At 54.7% G+C, this 12,754-nt stretch overlaps 1 protein-coding gene across 5 annotated transcripts in view; it reads left to right on the forward strand.

Annotated features, from left to right (window-relative positions):
- Positions 1–12,754, forward strand: part of TRRAP (transformation/transcription domain associated protein) — a 91,070-nt gene that overhangs the window by 23,650 nt on the left and 54,666 nt on the right. For all 5 annotated transcript variants that reach the window (XM_052636085.1, XM_052636086.1, XM_052636087.1 and 2 more), the window contains exons 20-28: positions 1,122–1,378; positions 3,311–3,511; positions 5,910–6,061; positions 6,517–6,716; positions 7,958–8,175; positions 8,276–8,473; positions 9,296–9,556; positions 10,038–10,199; positions 11,687–11,783. In XM_052636085.1, coding sequence (XP_052492045.1) covers positions 1,122–1,378; positions 3,311–3,511; positions 5,910–6,061; positions 6,517–6,716; positions 7,958–8,175; positions 8,276–8,473; positions 9,296–9,556; positions 10,038–10,199; positions 11,687–11,783 — 1,746 coding nt within the window. The remainder of the gene's footprint in view (positions 1–1,121; positions 1,379–3,310; positions 3,512–5,909; positions 6,062–6,516; positions 6,717–7,957; positions 8,176–8,275; positions 8,474–9,295; positions 9,557–10,037; positions 10,200–11,686; positions 11,784–12,754) is intronic.

Raw genomic sequence — 12,754 nt, forward strand, 5'->3', positions numbered from 1 at the left:
TTTGACCCTGACTCCAGGCCTCCCCTGGACTGCAGGGGCTTCCTTTGTAGCTCAGTCGGTAAAGAATCTGCCTACAATGCAGGAGACCCGGCTTCGATCCCTGGGTTGGGAAGATCCGCTGGAGAAGGAAATGGCAACCCACTCCAGTATCTTTGCCTGGAAAATCTCATGGACAGAGGAGCCTGGTGGATTGCAGTCCATGGGGTGGCAAAGAGTCGGGCACGACTGAGCAACTAACACAAACACACACCAGGCCTCCCCAGCCTGCGCCCTCTGCTCTGATCGGTCTCACGGCCCCGCCTGCAGTCTTCCCAGCCTCCCTTCTCTGCCCACCCGTTTTGTTCAAGCACATCGCCTCCTGGAGCCGGGCCTGGCCCCTCTCCTTGTCTCCCTTCTCCTTTGGGCTCTGAGTCTGGTGTGGCTGCTGTGTGTTGCCTCGCCTCGCAGGCCCTCTTGCTTTAGCCTCAGCTGGCTGGGACGCACCTTGTTTGGGGGGCGCTGTTCCCTGCTGTTCTCTTCCCAGCTGTCTCTCAGGCTCTGTGGGCAGGTCCACAGCTGACGTTTTTTAGGAGCGGGGCTCGGTAAATACTCGGTTACCCTCCTTTAGAGTGTATGGGGCCGTGAGTTTATAAGAAGGAAGCTCCTCTCATTTACAAGATCAAGTGGATTTTTTTTTTTTTTAAGTTTATTTTAAAGCATAAACATCAGCTGTGGTTTACTGGAGACCTGAAATGACATGCACGCTTGTAAGCCTCAGACTTGAGGTGAACACGTCACAATGGAGTCTGTTCCTTTCTAGATTGGGCTTATTCACTGGAGAACATGATGTTAAATACCTTGTGTAGCGTTAATTAGTCCTTAACGTTAGTTCAGTCCACGTTAAATAATACTCATCGCAACCTAACCTGATTGCACGCAGCCTGCTGTTGTCACGCGGTAGACGGACGAGGCCTCAGGTGCAGGTACAGGACAGGTGCAGCAGACGTGACTCCGAGGCGTGATTCTGTCTTGAGGCGGGTGCTTACAGAAAGAGTGGCCAGTTATTCTCTGCATTACCGGGGTGCGCCGGGGCGGCACCGTCCCCCACGCGCAGGGCTCAGCGAGCTGATGTCCCCACGCAGGGCTCAACATGCTGCAGAGCGGCCTCCACAAGCAGCACATGAAGGACCTGTTCGTGGAGCTGTGCCTGACCGTCCCGGTGCGGCTGAGCTCGCTCCTGCCCTACCTGCCCATGCTCATGGACCCCCTGGTGTCGGCGCTCAACGGCTCTCAGACGCTGGTCAGCCAAGGCCTGCGGACGCTGGAGCTGTGTGTGGACAACCTGCAGCCCGACTTCCTGTACGACCACATCCAGCCGGTGCGCGCCGAGCTCATGCAGGTGAGCGCGCGTCCCCGTGCTGCCGACAGAGGGCACGGCGGGCCCTGGGACCGCCTCCTTCCCGGGAGCTCGCCTCACCGTGCGCTGGCTGGCACTCTGCTGCGCTGCCGATGGGGCCTTCGCCTGGCTGCCTGAGGCTGCTGGCCTACCAAGTGATCTGGAGAAACACCACGTGCGTCGAGCGGAACTTGTTTCGCAGCATCGCTCCCCTCTCGGAGGGCTCCCACAGCGTCGCATTCTCGTGAGGTTGATGGCTTGGGAAGGCAGGCGTTACCTGGCTACTGCCATTTCCAGGGAGACGCGCTCTCTTTCTGGGGGTTCCCGAGTTACACAGTGCAGAGGTGCATGCTTGTTGAGAGAGAGAGAGCCGTCTGGCCGCCCCTGGAGGAGACAGAAAGAAAGGCGGGTTGGAACCCATGTTACGTCTCGTGGTTGTTCGAGCTCTGTATCAGGTGTGGGGTTGTCCCCTCGTGTTTTGCTGATGGTGACGGTTTGTACTGTGGTTGGTGAATGTTAGAGGTCAGGGCTGACTGTTGCTTGCTCACCCACCCCTTTAGCAGAGAGTATTTGGCCCCAGGTCGGGGTCTGAGTGCCAGCTTCTGTGATGGGCGTGCAGTCACTCCTGAGATGCAGGATCTCTGGACAGTGGACACAAGATAGTGAGCTGCACTCGCGCTTCAGGCTCCATCTAGAAAGGAGAAGATGGCCGAGAGGCCGGGTGGGAGCCGCCAAGGCCAGTCATGTGGAGGCCTGGCCAGCGATCAGGACTGTTGGTTCTGGAAGGCCGACCGTGGGCCCGACCTGAGCCTGGGTGAGCACCGCGTGGGGAGAGGAGGCAGGGCTGGGCTCGGGGCCTCCTGCCCTTCTGTGAGCAGAACAGGCCGAGGGAGAGACCACTCAGGGTCCCTGCTTGCTTCCCGCCTGGCAGAGGCCCGTCAGCCTGCTGAGTCCCTGTGCAAGGGTGGGAGACTGGACCCCCATTCCCAGGCTGCCTCCTCCCAGGGAGGTGAGCAGACGTCCCTCTACCGTGGTGCTCAGGCTTCGGGTGGGCCAACAGGAACATAAGAGAAACTGGAATTTTGCTTACAGAAGAGTTCAAAGATTTTGTATTGATGATCACTAGACGCTAATACCCGGCCTTGTTACAGAGGATGTGTCAGAAAATAGATTTAAGTAGTGAGCTGTGGCCATTTTCAGGATTTATGATGATGTCAGTGAAGAAGTCAGGGAAATCGCAGAGGTTTTTGAAACAGTCGAGGGCCTCTCTGTTCTTTATACTGACTGAGAGTACGAGGTACCCAGTAACTCGTTTTTCCTGTAACGCCGGTCCCTTCACAATCCCAGTGTTCCCTCTTCACCATCCTTTCTCATATCAGGATTGAAACGTAGAAGAAATTTGTGTATCGTGTTTATAAGTTATAAAACCTAGTAGCAGTAAAAACCTGAGGACACTCCATCTAACCCAGGGTTAAGGACTTTACCGGCAAATGTGTTTCCTGTCTGCTCCCCCAGCCCGTTGTGAGTATCCGTCCGAGCGGTGTGTTCCGTCTCTTGCCTTTGAGCTCTATGCTGTTGACGACTCGCTACCATTTGTGTTCCAAGAACACAGAAGAACATTTACGTGTGTGTTTTCTGTAAAGGCATTCAGTTTCTCGGAAGGACACACACAAGATTTAACACCGGTCCCCCGGGCAGAGAGCTGTGTGTAGGGGGCCGAGGGGAGGGGTGTCCTCGCCGCATCGTCCCCCAGAACTTTTGGGGAGGGGTGTCTTTGCCGCGTCTTCCTCCAGAGCTTTTCGGGAGGGGCGTCTTCCTCCAGAGCTTGTGGGGAGGGGCGTCTTTGCCGCGGCGTCCCCCAGAGCTTGTGAGTGGGGCTGGGGGGCCGTGGGCACATGTTGGCTCGGAGGCTGACAGGCGCGCGCTGGCTTGCAGGCCCTGTGGCGCACCCTGCGTAACCCCGCGGACAGCATCTCGCACGTGGCCTACCGCGTCCTCGGGAAGTTCGGCGGCAGCAACAGGAAGATGCTCAAGGAGTCCCAGAAGTTGCTCTACGTCGTGACCGAAGTTCAGGGCCCCAGCGTCACCGTGGAGTTTTCTGACTGTAAAGCGTCCCTTCAGCTCCCAATGGAGAAGGTAACTGCACGCCTCTCGGGGAGCGTCTTAAAAAAGAGGCTGCAGGTTCCACTTTAAGACGTTTAATTTCTGTTCAGAAACACGCAGATAGACCCAGTCCCTTTGGGCGGGAGTTTCTTAACCCAAAGAGCAGCAAGGCTTGCTGGGGTCCAGCTCGGCTGGCGAGGGTTTCTGTGACGCCAGGAGGCCAGTGGTGGGGGGCGCTGCCCCTGAGGACCTGCCCCCTGGGCAGGGCCGTCCTTCCTGACGGGCGGGGGGTGCCGCCCCGCCCGCCTCAGCCTTGCCCTTCGTCCGCTCTGATGCCCAGCGGGTGTCTCATCAAGGGTGACGTAGGACCAGGCTGATCATGTCCCTGTCTCACCCCTCGCCCCTCCTGGGCTCCCGCTTTCCTCCCGGGCTCCCTCCAGGGGCGGCTCTGTCAAAACCAGCAGACAGTGCCCAGCGTGTTGCGGTCACTCAGCTGCTTCTGCCTGACCCTTACTGAGATCTGACCCCCTCACCTCACTGACCCCTCTGGGCCTCCCACACTCAAGGTCGTACTTGTTATGGTCCGTGTGGTTGCATCCGACTTTCCCCTTTTTATTATAGAATCCGCCCTTGCTGCCTGCATTGCCGCTTTTGATACCTCATCGTTTCAGGGTACTTACCCAGCCGTTAACGTAGCGAGCATTTTGGGGAAGGGTTTTACTGCACCCTTCGGCGTGTGTCCGAGTGACGGCCGCTTCAGTGAGCCGCACGCGGGCCGGACGCTGAGCTCCATGCAGGCCTGGGCGGCCGGACGCTGAGCTCCATGCAGGCCTGGGCCTGGCCGGGACCACTCAGCCCTGCCTGAGTGCGGGCTCGCCTCGCCCTGTCCTATGTATTAGAACTCCACTGTCCATGTGGGAAGTGACACAGCAGGAGTGTCTGTGATTTGTTTTTTGTGAGCCAGACATTGCTGACCGTTTGTGAGGATGGGTGCCCTCTGGGTAGCGTCTCTCTGGAGCCGTTTCTGGGGTCTTCTCTCCGTCCACCTGTCCCCCACCTTCTCAAGCACACCCATTATCGCTCCCCTCCCCCAGCCCTGCCCCACAGACGTGTTGCCCTTTTTAATCTCAGCTCCTCATTTCAACCTTTATCGAAGCACTTGCCAAATAAACACTAGTTTCCTTGTAAGAAAATACAACTACAATTCTGTCGTTACCTTGAGAATGACCGTAGTGAGCGCTCTGTGAACCCGGCCAGGTCACACGTCTTAGGTCATTTCCTTCAGCTGGGGTTCTGTCTGCTTTGGCCCTGTCAGTGCAGGGTTGTCATTAGAATGCAAGCTGTGACTTTCACTTGATCTCTGCATAGACTGAGCAGAGCAAGAAGATCCCTGTAGAAGTTTTCCCCTCAAGCAGCTAAAGCAGGGAAGAAACCGGATAGTGAAGACATGCCTCCCTGGTCCTTCCAGGGATTCCATGCTGCTCCTGGGACCCTTCCCAGCGGGTGGCACATGGGGGCACGTGCAGAAGCTGGCAGGGAAGGGCCAGGCCCAGTGCTGCAGGTTTACATGACAGCAGTTGCTTTTGGCATAAGACAGTCCGTCCTTCAGTGGGGAGGGGACGGTGATTGGCTTGGAGGTTATGCTGATCCTCTGGTGAGTTCCCTCTCCAGTTTCTGCAAAGAGGGGTGAGGTAGGCAGAGGCCTGCGTCTGGAGGGCAGGCCCCATCCCGTCAGTCCCTTGCTGCCTCCTCACACTGGAGGAGACTTCAGTACAGATTAGGCCTTTGATTTCTAAGGACATGGCACCCCACTCCAGTGTTCTTGCCTGGAGAATCCCAGGGACGGGGGAGCCTGGTGGGCTGCCGTCTATGGGGTCGCAGAGAGTTGGACACTACTTAGCAGTAGCAGCAAGCAGTGGCAGCAGTAAGTACCTTGAACATTAGTACCTGAGCCGGTAAAGACTTGGAGGGTTTTTTTGTGTGATCCTGCCTTCCCTGCCTTCTGGTCCACCTACAGGCTAGGATAAGACATGTTTGAAGCTGGGTAGGTTTTCTGAAAAAATGAAGTAAACCCTTTCGAAAGAAATTAGTCAGACCTTAACTGAGACGACTCAGGTTCTAGTTTAATCCAGCAAATTTGCCACAGGAGTCCTGAGCTCACTTAATTTCTGTTATTTCCCATCGGCCTTTGAAGCACAAAATCAGTAAACCCCGCTTCACATTTCAGTTTGAGCCGCATCCGTTGCCTCCTCCGGAGGCATTTGGTGAAATGTTTAATTTGGTGAAACCTGCTCGCCTGTCTGCAGACCCACTGCTGTCTTTAAGGGTAGACGTGCATCGAGCTGCTTCTGGGTGCTGCTCTTGCCTCCCGCAAAGGCTTTTCAGAATCACGATTCAGCACAAACCCAGTTGCTGTGCTGCTTTGCCACAGGCCATTGAAACGGCTCTAGACTGCCTGAAGAGCGCCAACACCGAGCCCTACTACCGCAGGCAGGCGTGGGAAGTGATCAAGTGCTTCCTGGTGGCGATGATGAGTCTGGAGGACAACAAGCACGCGCTCTACCAGCTCCTGGCCCACCCCAAGTATGCTCTGCGCGGGGACGGGCCGTGGGCCTTGTTTCAGAGCTTTAGGGGTGGGAGTGCCTCCCAGATCTCAGTGTTGGAGGTGTGTTCCGTCAGGTCAGGCAGGAAAAGGACACGCTGTCTGCCCAGCCCTGCTTCTCTTTTAGAGAAAATGGAAAGATCTTGGGTGCTTGAGGGTTAGTCTCTCTCAGCCGTTGAATGTGCTGCCGTTCGTTCTGTGATGTCCCTCTGAGTCGTTGACCCGTGCTCACATTAGGGGACAGCACATTTGGTGTCTCTTGACCCGTTGGCTGAAGACATGCATCGTGAAACTTGTCACGTTAGATTCCACGTGTTGCTGAAATTAAAGCAGAGAAGTCACTCAGGCCCGTGCAGCTGCACATAAGTCCCTTGTGATAGGATCGTCAGCTCTGGACTCGAGTGTGGTGACGGTGAATTTAATTGTTGTCGCACAGCTTTACAGAAAAGACCATCCCCAACGTCATCATATCACATCGCTACAAAGCGCAGGACACCCCAGCCCGGAAGACGTTTGAGCAAGCCCTGACCGGGGCGTTCATGTCCGCGGTCATTAAAGATCTGCGGCCCAGTGCCCTGCCCTTCGTGGCCAGCTTGATCCGCCACTACACGATGGTGGCGGTCGCCCAGCAGTGCGGTGAGTGACCCCAGACCAGCCGGGTTGAGGTCTTCAGGGACATCATGTTTCACAGAAGCTGAGTTTGGCTGATTGGTTTTGGACTGTTGTTTGCTGGTTGCCCACTCATTCCATTGACACACAGAGTTGGTGTTCCAGCAGTAGGTGCTGTATTCACTTGAAAATTGTCACCTGGTTTTACGTATAAAATATTAACACGGTAGGTTTAACGTTGTGGCCCTTTGTTTTTTGTTTCGGGGGCTGAGTGCTTTTGGACCCTCTGCGTGTAGAGGGGTGACTGTGTGTGGTCCTGCCCCCTGCTGGCCCCCTGTCCCCGGTGGGGTTTGCCAGGCCCAGCCTCCATCACCGCTCGCCCGGGTCCCCCAGCCCCTCAGTCTGCTCCTGGACCCTCATCTGTGCCTTTGCCCTGCCTGGCCGCTCCCTACCTCTGCTCCAGGCATTCCCGGGCTCTGGGTGCCAAAGGACCTATTCTGTTAGTGGTTCCAGTCCATTGCAGACTGGTGGTTTTGTAGAAAGCAGTGGAGATGTCACGGCACCACCCGCTGCTGTTCCTGAACACTCAGCCTCAGTTTTGCAGCTGCTCCCAGACCGGCGCCGGTCGTGGGCATGACCTCTTGAGTAGCACTGTGTGTCCTCGAAACCTCTCACCCTGGTGGACAAGCAGTTTTCTCCCAACACTGCAGAACGCAGGACTCCCCCCCTTTTTAAATTCTTCCTGTCCAAACAGTCAACGCCGTACAGTTGGACACTTGGCTTGTCTCCCAGTGTTTCTCGTCTCAGTCACTCCCCCCTCGCCTTGGTGCCTGCCAGGTGTGAGTTGTTAGTGGCTGCCAGACTCTCCTGTGCGGATTGGGTTTTGAAGCTGGGTGCTCTTGCTTTTTCCTCTTGTGTGTTAGGAATGTCCAAAGCATAACCCACAGTCACTCCCACGTCGTGCCTCTTGTCCTGGGTAATGAGTTTTTTCAACGAAGAGACGTGATTACGGTTCTCACTTAAAACAAGTCTGTCTTTGAGCTGTGATTGAGAAAATCTGAAAGTTAACACTGTGTGATGGAGTTGGTTACATTATACCTACTTAGTTTATAAATAATTGCGGTTTAACAGAAGTTGGTCAGGTACCAGGGTTGGCTTTTATTAAATTCCTAACCTCCAGGGCAGTGGGTAGTTTTGCAGTTGGAGGGCCGAGTGTGTCTGTGGCACTAAGCCCAGCTTTCCCGCCTGCTGCCCGCCTCTCCTCCCAGGCCCCTTCCTGCTCCCTTGCTACCAGGTTGGCAGCCAGCCCAGCACCGCCATGTTCCACAGTGAGGAGAACGGCTCCAAAGGGATGGACCCCCTGGTCCTCATCGACGCCATCGCCATCTGCATGGCATACGAGGAGAAGGAGCTCTGCAAGATTGGGGAGGTGGCCCTCGCCGTGATCTTCGACGTGGCGAGCATCATCCTGGGCTCGAAGGAACGGGTGAGCAGTGCGGTCTGGGTGGGGCTGTCTGTGCCCGTGGGTGGCCGCTCTCCGAGTCTTGGGACCTGGGAGCACACCGAGCGGTGCGCGTCTCTTCCAGGCGTGCCAGCTGCCCCTCTTCTCCTACATCGTGGAGCGCCTGTGCGCCTGCTGCTACGAGCAGGCCTGGTACGCGAAGCTAGGTGGCGTGGTGTCCATCAAGTTCCTCATGGAGCGCCTGCCCCTCACCTGGGTGCTGCAGAACCAGCAGACCTTCCTCAAAGCGCTGCTCTTCGTCATGATGGACCTGACGGGTGAGGTAGGCGGGGAGGGCGAGGTAGGCGGGGAGGGCGCGGCGGGGCGGGGGGTGGCCCCGGACCCCACCACACGGGCACAGGACGGTCGTCCGCCTGGGCAGCAGTGAGTTTCAGGCAGTTCTGCAAGCGTGCTCTCCGGGAAGCTTAGGTTTCGCTGCTGCTGTTGTTCCGTCACTAAGTCGTGTCTGACTCTTTGTGACCCCCATGGACTGCAGCAGGCCAGGCCTCCCTGCCCTCGACTGTCCCGTGGAGTTTGCTCAGATTCACGTCCATTGAGTTGGTGTTGCTAGCTAACCATCTCATCCTCTGATCTCGCCACAGCATCGTAAATGAAAGGACAGATCACAGCCCTCAGGTTCTCTTTCTCTGAGACTCTAAAATGGGTCAGTCTTGATAACAGTCACTTGGCAAAGGACTTTACCCAGTGGTCCGTGAAGGGAGAACTACTCCTCAGTCCTGCCGCAGATTAAACAGTGCACGTGCTGCAGAAGTTCCTGTAGGAGCCGTGTTCTTTATGAACCTTTGTATGCGTGTAGCACAAACAAGTAGAAGATGGTGGGCATCGCCTGCTTAAATCTGTTTGGTAAACACAAGGATCAAGTCTAGATCCATATTTTCTTCCTGAATGACAAACGATGTCTAAGCAGCAGGGTTAGCTACCAGAGTACCTTGAGGACAACACGAAGCAGTCTTGACACCTTAGCTGGTGTGTGAGGGGTGTGGGCCCCCAGCGACAGCGTTTGGGGTGGGCGGGCAGGTGTGCAGACGTGGGTGCTGTGGGCATCAGTGCCCGTCTTTGGTGCTGAGGAGTCCCTGGCCTGCAGGTTTCCAATGGGGCGGTCGCCATGGCCAAGACCACCCTGGAGCAGCTTCTGATGAGGTGCGCGACGCCCCTCAAGGACGAGGAGAGGGTGGAGGAGATCGTGGCGGCCCAGGAGAAGTCCTTCCACCACGTGACCCACGACCTGGTTCGGGAGGTCACGTCCCCGAACTCCACCGTGAGGAAGCAGGCCATGCACTCGCTGCAGGTGCTGGCCCAGGTCACCGGGAAGAGCGTGACCGTGATCATGGAGCCGCACAAGGAGGTGAGGCCTCGGTCACCGGGCGGAGCCTCCGCAGACTCTTTCTTCCTTCAGGTTTGAATGTTGATGATACGGAATCTGGCGTCTCGTGTCCAGTGAGCTAGGTGCTGTCACACGTGCTCGTTCTGACCTCAGGCTTGCAGACGGCAACGTGCTTATGTTAATATCTGTTTCAGTGACTGTCAAGGGTAGGGGCTAGTTTTTGGGCCTGATGAGCACAACCCTGGTCTCATCTTTGTTTTGGTTTTTGCTGTTGTAAGAGCGGCTGCTCTGGACCCCGAGGAGTGGAATGTGTCTGAGTGCATCTCTCCATGATCCAGCATTGGCATTTGAAGCAGCTTCTCCCTTTCCTAACTGAGGCCTGTCTGGGATAGCTTGATCTCAGTTACGGTTTTCAGGTTGCTAACTGGCGTAGGATCTTGCGCTGAGGTGTTTGCTTTTCAAGGGGCGGCAATCAGGGGTGCCTCCTCCATGTCTCCCCCAGGTCCTCCAGGACATGGTGCCCCCGAAGAAGCACCTGCTGCGACACCAGCCCGCCAACGCCCAGATCGGGCTGATGGAGGGGAACACGTTCTGCACCACGCTGCAGCCCCGGCTCTTCACCATGGACCTCAACGTGGTGGAGCACAAAGTGTTCTACACCGAGGTAGGGACGCGGCGTGGCTGGGGTCGCCCGCGCGCGTCCGGCAGCCCGTCTGCACGGAGCCTGCAGGGAGCCTGGGGTGGGGGGGGAGGCAGGCGTGTGTCTGAGATGGCCAGTGAGGGGGTGGTTGCTGAGTCCTTGGAGCTCTGTTAGCCTTCACGGGGAGCCTTGCTCTTCAGGACCGTAAAGTGCATTTCAGAGCCGAGACTGCACCTCCCCCCTCTATCACTCATGTCAGCAGGCTCCCTGTTTATTAAGTTTATCAGACTTGAGTGTGCCGTGCCCTGTTAAGACCTCACTTCACGTGAGCGCCCTTACCTGGCTCCAGCAGTACCACATGAAGTACAGAGCCTGAGCACTCTCTTTCTGAAGGTGCCGGACCTGAGCCTTAGGGTTGGTTAAGCACCCAGAGCCCCAGAGCAGGCCAGCTGGAGAGCTTAGGCTGGAACCGCTGCGGTTGTTTTAGAACCTGGCCTCTCATCACTGCACTGCCCTGCTGGGCTCTCATTTTGTTTGGTGGACTTGACTTGCCCCTTGACCCCAAGGTAACAGGCGGTGGAAGATGGCCCCTTCTGCGTGCTTGTCACTGTCAGTATTACAGTGTGGCATGGTACTGGACAGTGCAAAATAGGAACGCAACTATAGATGCAGTCAAATCAGAGACAGCAGCTTAGACTCAATAATGGGCTGTGGATTAGCCCAATCTGAAGTGGTTTCAAGATGTGACTTATTCTGGAGGCATTGTCAGACTAAACTGAGATAGAAGTCATAAGGAAGCGAGTTCTTCCTTGTCCACACCAAGTCTGAATTTCCAGCTATGAAAAACTTGCCTCTTGATTCTTTAAGTCCCTTGTTTTTACTTGGACATGAGGTCATTGATTGTGTGTTCTAGCTTTTAGTTATTTTTTAATACCTTGGCTATAGCCCTTATGTAAGTTGTCCAGGATGTCAGTAGAAGGGGAGAGTAGTAATAGAGCGCCATATGTAGTATTTTAGGCGGTAGATACGTAAACATGTCCTGGTTTGGTGAAATGTCTGCCAGACTAGCTGCTGGAGTGTCTGCATTATATAGTATTTCCAACAAAATACTTCCTTCTTAGGCTTCTGTGTGCTTGAAAAGAAAGAAAAAGTATTACTGCTCAAACGCTTGAATTACAGCATGTTTATTTCTTGGGCCTTGGCCCACGGCATTGGGAAACAGCTCTGAACAAGGCATTGTCCCCCCATTGTGGAATTTGCATTTAGAGAGAGTGATCCTCTGCGTAAAGAAAAAGCATGATGGTATCAGAGCCAATGAGAGTGCCGAAGAATTTATTTCACAGAGGTTGACTGAGTTTTGCTTGAGAATAAGGAAGCCCAGTGACATTGTGATACTAAAGTGCTTCAGAATTTGGGTTTGGTTTGTTAATTGTGTCGTATGGTCGCGTCCTCTTACTTGCAAGGTCTTCACAGTGCGAGCAGGCCGAATTATGTCATTCTGTCTCTTGCAGCTCCTGAACTTGTGTGAGGCTGAAGATTCGGCTTTAACAAAGCTGCCCTGTTACAAAAGCCTTCCGTCGCTTGTCCCTTTACGGATTGCAGCCTTAAGTAAGTTCACGTAAATCTGAAACAGGTCACCAGGCGCAGAAGTGGAGGGGGACCGATGGCACTTTTTTGGTTGTCTGATTTTTCTGACTCTCTGTGGCCTCTAAGGGGGAATAAAAAAAAAGTGTTGGTGTATTTATCAGGCTGCATAATGAGATGTCATTGGACTGTGTAGATTTCTAGGATCTAAGTAATTCTTCTACTCTCTAATAAACTGGATCTTACTGTGTTGTAGACTCTTCGTAGCCCTCTTATGGGAACTGAACATTTCTCTTAAGGTGTGTCTCTAATTTCCTGGTTTAAGAGTGTTGCCACACCATTCACATCTTGCCGTTTTCATCTGAATCAAAGTGTTTAGGTCTTTTTAGACTTTTTAATGATTTAGGAGCATTTGAGACTCCTGCTGTCTCTGGGCTTTCGTTAAGAATGTCAGTCTTCGTTGTTTAGCACAAGAATTGTACATAATTTAGGAAAATACACTACTTGCCTTCATACTTAGAAACAGTCATTTCCTCCTTTTTGATAAATACCTAGTGGTTATCTTTGTCTCTTGTTGACTTTTACACACATAATGACTTGATGAAATATTGCCAGAATCCTCCTTGAATTAGAGGTAGAGGAGCAGAGAGGCAGAACTTGAGGATGGAGCCCAAGACATGGCAGGCCAGAGTCGAGGGGGGCGCAGGGGGCCTTCTCGCCCCTCCTGTTGGGGCTCCTCTCCTTGGGGCACCCCTCACGCCTTTCACACGAGCTAGAACATTACTGCTTGACTAATGTGTAACATACAGGCTCAAGTTACGTCCTCTGTCCTGAGAATGTTTGCATTTCAAAGCCTTTGACCCCCCTGCAGATTGGGGCACAGATAATGGGGAGACACTGAGCTGCGTGTCCGTCTCCTCCGTCGCCAAAGCCTGCGGCTCCGCCCTCAGTGTTAGTGCAGTGCACGTGCCCACGGGTCTGCCGTGCCCTTGCCT

This window comes from Budorcas taxicolor, chromosome 2, assembly GCF_023091745.1.
Source record: "Budorcas taxicolor isolate Tak-1 chromosome 2, Takin1.1, whole genome shotgun sequence".
Lineage (NCBI taxonomy): Eukaryota > Metazoa > Chordata > Mammalia > Artiodactyla > Bovidae > Budorcas > Budorcas taxicolor.